Source organism: Trichechus manatus, unplaced genomic scaffold (genome assembly GCF_000243295.1).
Source record: "Trichechus manatus latirostris isolate Lorelei unplaced genomic scaffold, TriManLat1.0 scaffold00061, whole genome shotgun sequence".
NCBI lineage: Eukaryota > Metazoa > Chordata > Mammalia > Sirenia > Trichechidae > Trichechus > Trichechus manatus.
Window position 1 is genome coordinate 507111 of NW_004443997.1, and position 9527 is coordinate 516637.

General features: G+C 37.1%; 1 protein-coding gene across 17 annotated transcripts in view; it reads left to right on the forward strand.

Annotated features, from left to right (window-relative positions):
* MTMR3 (myotubularin related protein 3) overlaps window positions 1-9527 on the forward strand; it is a 213077-nt gene that overhangs the window by 150043 nt on the left and 53507 nt on the right. For 13 of the 17 annotated variants that reach the window (XM_023733677.1, XM_023733679.1, XM_023733676.1 and 10 more), the window contains 3 exons: window positions 5253-5279; window positions 6398-6487; window positions 6887-7003. In XM_023733677.1, the coding sequence (XP_023589445.1) occupies window positions 5253-5279; window positions 6398-6487; window positions 6887-7003 (234 nt within the window). The remainder of the gene's footprint in view (window positions 1-5252; window positions 5280-6397; window positions 6488-6886; window positions 7004-9527) is intronic. The other 4 variants (XM_023733690.1, XM_023733691.1, XM_023733680.1 and 1 more) reach the window with 1 other exon arrangement.

Consider the following 9527-nt stretch of genomic DNA (forward strand, 5'->3'; position numbering starts at 1 on the left):
TTCGTCAGTAAGTGCTTCAAGTCCCCTTCACTTTCAGCAAGCAAGGTTGTGTCATCTGTGTAACGTCGGTTGTTGATGAGTCTTCCTCCAGTCTTGATGCCTCATTCTTCTTCATATAGTCCAGCTTCTCAGGTATATTTACTCAGCATACAGATTGAATAAGTATGGCAAATGGATACAACCCTGATGCACACCTTTCCTGACTTTAAGTCACGCAGTATCCTCTTGTTCTGTTCGAACAACTGCCTCTTGATCTTTGGACAGGTTCCCAATGAACAAAATTAAGTGTTCTGGAATTCCCATTCTTTGCAGTGTTACCCATGATTTGTTATAATCCAAACAGTTGAATGCCTTTGCATGGTCAGTAAAACACATAGGTACCTATAGGTACATTTATCTATAGGTACGTGTAAATACAAATATGTGGGTGTAGTCACATATATTCAGCGAAGACACAAATAGGGATACTTCTCAGACATAACCAAACACCTTCCAGCATTGGTTTTCTGGGTTTGAAGGCTTAAGACCATAGTCTCATGAGACGACTCAGTTACAGCATAACATAATTCATAAAAATCATGATCTGCATCCTAGTAAAGTGAGTAGCATCTGAAGTCTTAAGAGCTTGTGAGCGGCCATCTAAGATACAACTATGGGTTTCAACTCGCCAGGAGCAAAACAGTAAAAGGCAACCAAAAGCACAGAGGAGAAACAAGTCTACAAGAGCCACAACCTCATCTACCCTGAGACCAGAACAACTAGATGGTGCACAGCTACCACTGACCATTCTAACTGGGGCCACAATAGTTGGTCCTGGATAGATTGGGAGAAAAATATGCAGCAGAACTCAAATTCTTATTTAAGGGGGAAAAAAAGCCAGACAAACTGGAACAATAGTGAATAGAGGACCCCGAGACTATCGCTCTCAGACACACTTTAAACCTAGAACTGAGCCTATCCGGAGATCACCTCTTAGCGAAAAAGCAGAGTGGCACCCAAAATAAAGGACATTACCCGTAAAATTGGTGCCCTGCGTAAACCATCAGTATGAGACCAAAAAGTCAACTATTTCTCAAAAGTAAAGATGAGAAGATAAAGGAGCCGGGAGACTAGTAAAGGGAACAAACAAAACAGAGAATGTTGACATGTTATTATAAATGTAACTAATGTCACTGAACAATTTGTGTGGAAATTTTTAAATGGGAATGTAACTTGATGTGTAAACTGTCAACAAAAACCCAATAAAATATTATTAAAAAAAAAAAATTACAGCCTTGGAAGCCCTGTGGGGCAGTTCTACTCTGTCCTATAGAGTCACTGAGTCAGAATTGACTTAATGGCAATGGGTTTGGTTTTGGTTTGAGGTGGGTGGTTAGTTGCTATTCAGATCTCTGTATGGCTTTTTCTGTCATAGATTGGCACTAGGAGATTGGTTTTAGGGAAAGCCTGACTTTTCAAATGGAACAGCTTTAATCGATATTTCGTATTGGAGTATAGTAGAGCAACAGTTCTTAAGCTTTTTGGTTTCAGAACCTCATTTTATATACTTAAATTATTGAACTTCGCAAAGAGCTTTTGTTTATGTAGATTATGTCTTTCTATATTTACCATATTAGAAATTAAAGCTGAGATCTATAATATGTTTTAAATTCATTTAAAATAACAATAACAAACCAATTATATGCTAGCGTAAATAGCATTTTTGATGAAAATATGCTGTTTTTCTTTATCCTAAAATAATTAGTGAAAAGAATGATATTGTTTTACACTTTTGCGAATATCTTTAATGTTTGGCTTAATAGGTGACAACTAGATTCTTATATCTACTTCTGCATTCAATTTGTTATGATACATTGTTTTGGTTGATATATATGGAGAAAATCCAGCCTCACACAGATATGTAATTAGAAAACGAAAGGGTATTTTTTAATAGTTTTTCCAGATAATTGTGGATATTTTCTTTTATTAGTACACTAGAATTTAACAAGTGGTAGTTCTTTAAAGGTAGTTGCAATATGGAATCTGAAGACATATCAATGAACTTTTTGTTCTCTGTTATATTAAATCCATTGGTCTGTCTTGTACTTTGAATGGATATTTTATTTATGAATGATTTTTATGACATTATGAGTTGTCCATTTAGAAGATAATGGGTTCATTTGAGTAATGCAGATCTTCTGAATGTTGACATATTATATGATTTTAAAAAATCACGTTTGGTAATATCACTACCAATCATTTCAGGAAAGTCTTAAGTATTGGGAAGTTGTCAAGTTTATGGTGGCAGATAACAGGTTTTCCACAATTCTTATTTTTGCATAAAAGACTTATTATCAAGTCCTAAGATATCAGTATCTGGAGAAAAGGTGTGCCAAATGCCTGAATTACTATAGTTTGTCAGTTGTTCTTTTAATTAAACCAAAAACCCACTGCTATAGAGTCGATTACAACTCATAGCGACCCCATAGGGTTTCCAAGGCTGTGAATCTCTGTGGAAACAGACTGCCACATCTTTCTCCCATGGAGATACTGGTGGTTTTGAACTGCTGACCTTTTGGTTAGCAGTCACCCGCTTTAACCGCTGCGCCACCAAGGCTCCCTCTTTTTATTAAAATGGTGTTTAATGAAAAAAAGTGTCTAGTTTAAAAGCTTGCAGCTGAAACAATTGCACAAGTGCTTTACCTTGAGACAACCGTAATACTTCAGTATGCAGCATATTTTTCTGTGTATTTTAAAAAATGATTTGTTTTTTGTAGTTGTTGAGAATATACACAGGAGAACATACACCAACTCTACAGTTTCAGCATGTACAATTCAGTGACACTAATTACATTCTTCGAATTGTGCATCCATTCTCACCCTTCTTTTCTGAGTTGTTCCTCTCTGATTAACATAAACTTACTGTCTCCTATGTTTCCTGTCTTATCTTTTGAGTTGCTGTTTTCAGTTTGATGCCGTACAGATACATCTTAAAAGAGCATGATGCTCAAGGCAGATACTTCTTTACTAGTTAAGCTAAACTATTGTTTCGTTTTAAGAAGACTTCAGGGGATATTTTTGGTGTAAAGATTATCTCAGGGCAGTAGTTTCAGTGGTTCATCCAGCCTCCATGGCTCCAGGAAGTCTAGATTCTATGAGAGTTTGAAATTCTGTTCTACATATTGCCCCTTTTGATTAGGATTCTTCTATGTTGTTGTTGTCAGGTGCTGTTAAGTCAGTTCCGACTCATAGTGACCCTACGTACAACAGAACAAAACACTGCTGCCCTGACGTGGGCCATCCTCACAATTGTTGTTATGCTTGAGCCCTTTGTTGCAGCCACTGTGTCATTCCATCTCGTTGAGGGTCTTCCTCTTTTTCGCTGATCCTCTACCAAGTCTGATGTCCTTCTCCAGGGACTGATCCCTCCTGATAACATGTCCAAAGTACATGGGACAAAGTCTCACCATCTTCGCTTCCAAGGAACATTCTGACTGTATTTGTTCTTCTGGTAGTCCATGGTATATTCGATATTTTTCATCAACACCATAATTCAAAGGCATCGATTCTCCTTTGATCTTCCTTATTTATTGTCCAGCTTTCACATGCATATGGATGATTGAAAATATGGCTTGGGTCAGGCACACTTTAGTCTTTAAAGTGACATCTTTGCTTTTTAACACTTTGAAGAGATCTTTTGTAACAGATTTGCCCAATGCAGTGCATCTTTCGATTTCTTGACCGTTGCTGCCATGGGTGTTGATTGTGGATTCAAGTAAAATGAAATCCTTGACAACTTCAATCTTTTCTCCATTTATCATGATGTTGCTTATTGGTTCAGTTGTGAAGATTTTTGTTTTCTTTAGGTTGAGGTGTAATTCATACTGAAGGCTGTGGTCTTTGATCTTCAGCATTTCAAGTCTTCTTTACTTTCAGTAAGCAAGATTGTGTCATCTGCATAATGGAGGTTGTTAATCAATCTTCTTCTAATCCTGATGCCCCATTCTTCTTCATATAGTCCAGCTTCTCAGATTATTTGCTCATCATACAGATTAAATAAGTGTGGTAAATTGATACAACCCTGATGTGCACTTTTTCTAATTTTAAACCATGCAGTATCCCCTTGTTTTGTTCGAACGACTGCCTTTTGGTCTAAGTACACGTTCTCTGTGAGCAACAATTAAATGTCCTGGAATTCGCATTCCTTGCAATGTAATCCATAATTTGTTGTGATCCACGTGGTTGAATGCCTTTGCACAGTCAATAAAACACAGGTAAACATCTTTCTGGTATTCTCTGCTTTCAGCCAGGATCCATCTGACATCAGCAGTGATATCCCTGGTTCCACATCCTCTTCTGAATCCAGCTTGAATTTCTGGCAGTTCCCTGTCAATGTACTGCTGCTACCACTTTGAATGATCTTCAACAAAATTTTACTTGTGTGTGATATTAATGATATTGTTCAATAATTTCTGCATTCTCTTGGGTCACCTTTCTTTGGAATGGGTACATATATGGATCTCTTCCAGTCGGTTGGCCAGGTAGCTGTCTTCCAAATTTCTTGGCATAGACAAGTTAGCACTTCCAAGTGCTGCATCCATTTGTTGAAACATCTCAACTGGTATTCCATCAGTTCCTGGGGACTTGTTTTTTTCCAGTTCCTTCAGTGCGGCTTGGACCTCTTCCTTCAGTACCATCAGATCTGAATCATATGCTACCTCCTGAAATGGTTGAATATCGACCAATTCTTTTTGGTACAGTGACTCTGTGTATTCCTTCCATCTTCTTTTGATGCTTCCTGTGTCGTTTAGTATTTTCCCTGTAGAATCCTTCACTGTTGCAGCTTGAGGCTTGAATTTTTCTTCAGTTCTTTCAGCTTGAGAAATGTTTGCATATGTCTTTATAATACTTGAGCTGCCCTTTGAAATCGTCTGTTCACCTCTTTTAGTTCATCATTTCTTCCTTTTACGTTACCTACTCTACTTTCTTAAGTGAAATGAGTGTTACTGCCTTGATGGTGCTAAGGTACCAGCAATTTTACCCATCAATTCTTTTTGTACCACTAGTACAAATGTGCACACAGTGAAAGAGCAAATAATGTAATATTACTGTGAAAATGATTTTGACCCTACAGGCCGCCTGAAAGGGTCTCAGATTCTGCAGACCTCACTTTGAAAACCACAGAAATACAGTATTATCATTTTATGGTTAAGATTGCTGTTGGATTAAACCTTAAGTGCTATCTATAGGTAGGATTTTTTTTTCTTTTTTAGGAGGTTTACAGAATCGTTGGAATTGTGGTAAGTAGCGTATGCAGAAGTGGCCAGTAAGTAGAGGTTATAATTCTTAGTGCTTTCAGTTGAATGTGACACGGGTTTTACTCATTTTACAATTGCTGTGTAAGCAAGTTCCATCATAATTTACTATCAGGCTTTCTGATAGATTACATTTCTCTTCCTATACTGTAAAAGTTTATAATTTAAAAAGATAACTTTTTATATAAATTATACTTCTATTCAAGTGCCGTTTAAGTTGGAATTTATTTCTTCCTCTTTTGATGTTGTTTTAACACGAAGTAGTTGTAATATAAGGAAGATTAAACTAGGAGTAGTGGTTCACACGTTTTCACTTTGAGAAATTCAATTTTTAAGATTATGTTTCCTTAAAAACTTTTAAAAAGCTCTCTATTATGGCAATTTTGCATAAATTCACATCAAAGTAGACATAATGGTATAATGAACCCCCCACATACCCAGTTTCATCAGTTGTCAATTCATGGACAATCATGTTTCTTTATACCCCCATTCACTTCCTCCTTACTCCTCATTGATTATTTTGAAGCAAATGCCAGACGTCACATATTTCATTCTTAAATAATTTGATATTTATATCTCAAAAATAAGAATTTAAGATTGAAATGAGAAAAAAATACTATATTTTGGTTTCTTTTAGAAGAAATGTACTGACAACCTATTAGTGCCTAATAGAAATTTTCTTAACCTCGTTGACATTTTTTGCACCTGTATGTTCTCTGATTAAACAGTTACCGTCTAGTCAGCTCCCACTCGTGACAACCCCATGTGTGTCAGAGTAGAACTGTGCTCCATAGGATTTTCAATGACTAATTTTTCAGAAGTAAGTTTCCATACCTTTCTTTTGAGGCACCTCTGGGTGGACGCAAACCTCCAGTCTTTTGGTTTGCAGCCAAATGCGTTAACAATTTCCACCACCCAGGGGCTCTGTTCTCTGATTAGAGATGCCTAATAATATATGATGGAGCACTTTTGGGAATGATTATTTTCTCCTTATCACCGTGCTCACTGGTGTCGCTTTGAGATTTTGCTAATAGACATGGCAGGAAGAGCAAATATAGATGAGTAGGAGCTTGGAAATTTCTGAAAGGTTTTGGGTTTTTCAGGATGAAGAGACTCGGCATAGCCTTGAGTGCATCCAGGCAAATCAAATCTTTCCCAGGAAGCAGCTGATCCGGGAGGATGAGAATCTTCAGGTAATTATAGGTTCTTGACTGTACAATAAGTATTTAACATCATAGTAACAATGTAGAAGAGGCAATGAATGAAGTAATAATGCCCTATGTATTTTTTCTTAAACCAAACACATAGTATAAATGCATACTGGAAGACATCCCTCAATTTAGAAAGACTATTTCCTGAGAATTCAGTGTTTGAAATGGTCTCCTCTGTATCATTCCTTTAGTAAAATTTGAATAATTAAGTATATTTGAATTCAGTGGTTGTGAATGTATCCTCTTTAGGTTTCTTACCCACTTATACACTGTGTTATAAAAGCTTGAGTAACAGAGAATTTACCACCCATTCATCTGACCTGTGTTTGAAAAGTGCTTTACTGCTTCAGAACTCTGAAGGGTTTCTTCTTCATTTTGAAGGTTCCTTTCCTTGAACTTCATGGAGAGAGCACAGAGTATGTGGGCCGTGCTGAGGATGCCATCATTGCCCTTTCTAATTACAGACTTCACATCAAGTTCAAGGAGTCTCTTGTAAATGTAAGCAATTACCAACTGTTCTCCCACTAAGGTAGTTGGAGAAAGAAAGTAAAAAAATTGGTGTTAATGTTCTCAAAGAGAAGTGAGTCATACAGGGTTGTGTATTAAAGCACTGTATGCTCTTCTTTTTTAAAAATTTTAACATTTATGGGACACTAGATTAGCAAGCAACTCTTATGCTTGATTTAAAATGATGCATGTAGTTGTCAGTTGGTATGTAAGGTGTCCATTGTTTAGTACTGAACGATTTGCACTAGGTAATGCTGTATCATTCAGCTTTATAAGGGTCCAAAGGCTGTATAGACTTTGGTTTCTCAGTCTTTAGTAGTTACCAGCTGCCTCAGTTGAGATGATATCCTGGGCCTTAATGTCAAATAATGAGATGTGCCTTGAGCGCAAAGCTGACTCTCATTATAGGATGAAGTTGCTCTAATGGCTTCTTAGTGGTATAAGTATAGATGTTAAGTACAATGTATATTTGCCTAATGGACTATATATTACTGAAGGAAAGGGAGACTCTCAATTCTCAAGAGTGCCTTTACTCTTTTCAGTTACGAGGGCACTCTCAGTGAACTGGTTCTTGCAGTGCGCTGCTGTCATTAATAGTCTTCCATGAAACCACAAAGGACAGTTCATGTGCTTCCACCAAATGAATGCTTTCTTCTTCATCTGCCAATATTGTGGCTCTCTGCACTTCAGTGCTAGCATAGAAGAGTATGTTATGATGCCTTATGACAGCTCAGGACTCCATTCAGATTGTGTGTGTTTTTAGGTTCCTTTTGGGATTCTTTGAAATCTGTCACTTATGTTCATTATACTCAGCAGTCCAAAAGTTACCCAAACTCCTCAGTCACATTCTTTCATTTGTCAAAAGATTCAAGTGACTGCAGTTGATCTTTGTTAAGCATTTACGTCCAGGAGCCATTCTGGCTAGAATTCCCTTTAGCTTCTGTGTTGGGCTGTGATCATATGTCTTGTTCAGCTGACTCAGGTAGCTGTTAAATCAGTTTTCTGTCAACCAGCTAAAAATACACACCAGATTTACCAAGGAAAGAGGCATGCTGTTCTTTTATACCATATAGCTAGGTCCAGAAGGGTCCATTTGGAATTGAGTAATAGTGATGAATGGGAAGAGGGTGGAAACACCTATAAAATCCCAGCAATTCCCCACTAGCTACTGTGAAATTAATGGTAGTAATAATTAGTCGAGCTGTCCAATTTAATTTTGTGTTCTTTCAGTGTTTAAATGGCCGTAATCAATGAAATTGTAATTAAATTGCATGTGTTGATGATAAAGTTTCATATGCTTGCATTTCTCCTTATAGTCTTCTATTTCTCAGCTTATCAGTTTATGACCAAGTATTTCAGAAACTTATTTTTCGATCTATTTGGGAGTAACATCTGTTGGGAAGGAAGCATGAATTTGATCGTGTCATTCACTGGCTCAGTTAAGCTCTTCAGTGTTTATTACTTCTAAGATGAAAATGAAATTACTTAGCATGGTGTCAAGGTCGTTTGTGATCCTTGATCCCTGCCAGCTTTTCCGTCTGCTGCTTTGTATTTCCTTTTCTGTCCTTAGTATTGGTAAAACCAGCCTCGGAATATTCAACCATGCCCCACACATCTTTATTCTCTCCTCTCCTGCCCAGCGAACTTATCTTCATTCTTCAAAACCCAGTTCAGGTGGTAACTCCCTCTGTGAAGCCTTTCTCAGTCCCAGTTTCCTCCCTGACAGTTAATTACACTCTCCTCTGGTTTCTTCTATGTCTTGAACTTACCTTTACAAGATTTACTAGATACCTTGTAATTTTTTGGTTATTCTTACTTGTATCTTCAGGATCCAGCGTGTCTCCTGGTGCCATGATACTCAGTAAATTTTAAGTGAATTGAAGTTAATATCGGTTGGAAATGGACATTAGATTATTTTCCCCATTTTGGGTTTAAAGGTTTTTTTCTTTTTTTTTCCAAATACATTAGTTTAATTCCAAGTGGTATAGAATTCAGGGCATAACAAAGACTGAAGAGCAGACTCTGGTAGTATTCTGGGCTGGATTTACTCTAATCTCATAGCCAAGATAGGAATGACTGAATGAGAAGAACTACAGAGAAGATAAACCATTATATGATTATTTTTTGTATAAAAGTTTATTCTTAAATGTACAGTAGGCTCCAAGATGATGCTTCATTCTAGCTATGGGTGGCAACAGATATTATAGCAGGGAATCCAGATGTTTACACAGGAATGGCAATCAAAAGTCACCATTTCCTCAGTCACAAAGAACAATGTACTTTTTTGCCAGGATTCTTGATACCGCCTGTGGCCAGGGGTAATTCCTTGTGACCTTTGCTTTTAGCTCCTTGAGTTTCTTTTTTTTTTTCTTTTTTTCATTGTTGTAGTTAAATGAAGTTTACATTTCAAGTTAGTTTCCCATACAAAATTTTATATAAACATTGTTATGTGATCCTAATTGCTCACCTCATTTTGCGACAGCACACTGCTCCTTCCTGCCCCTGATTCCCCATG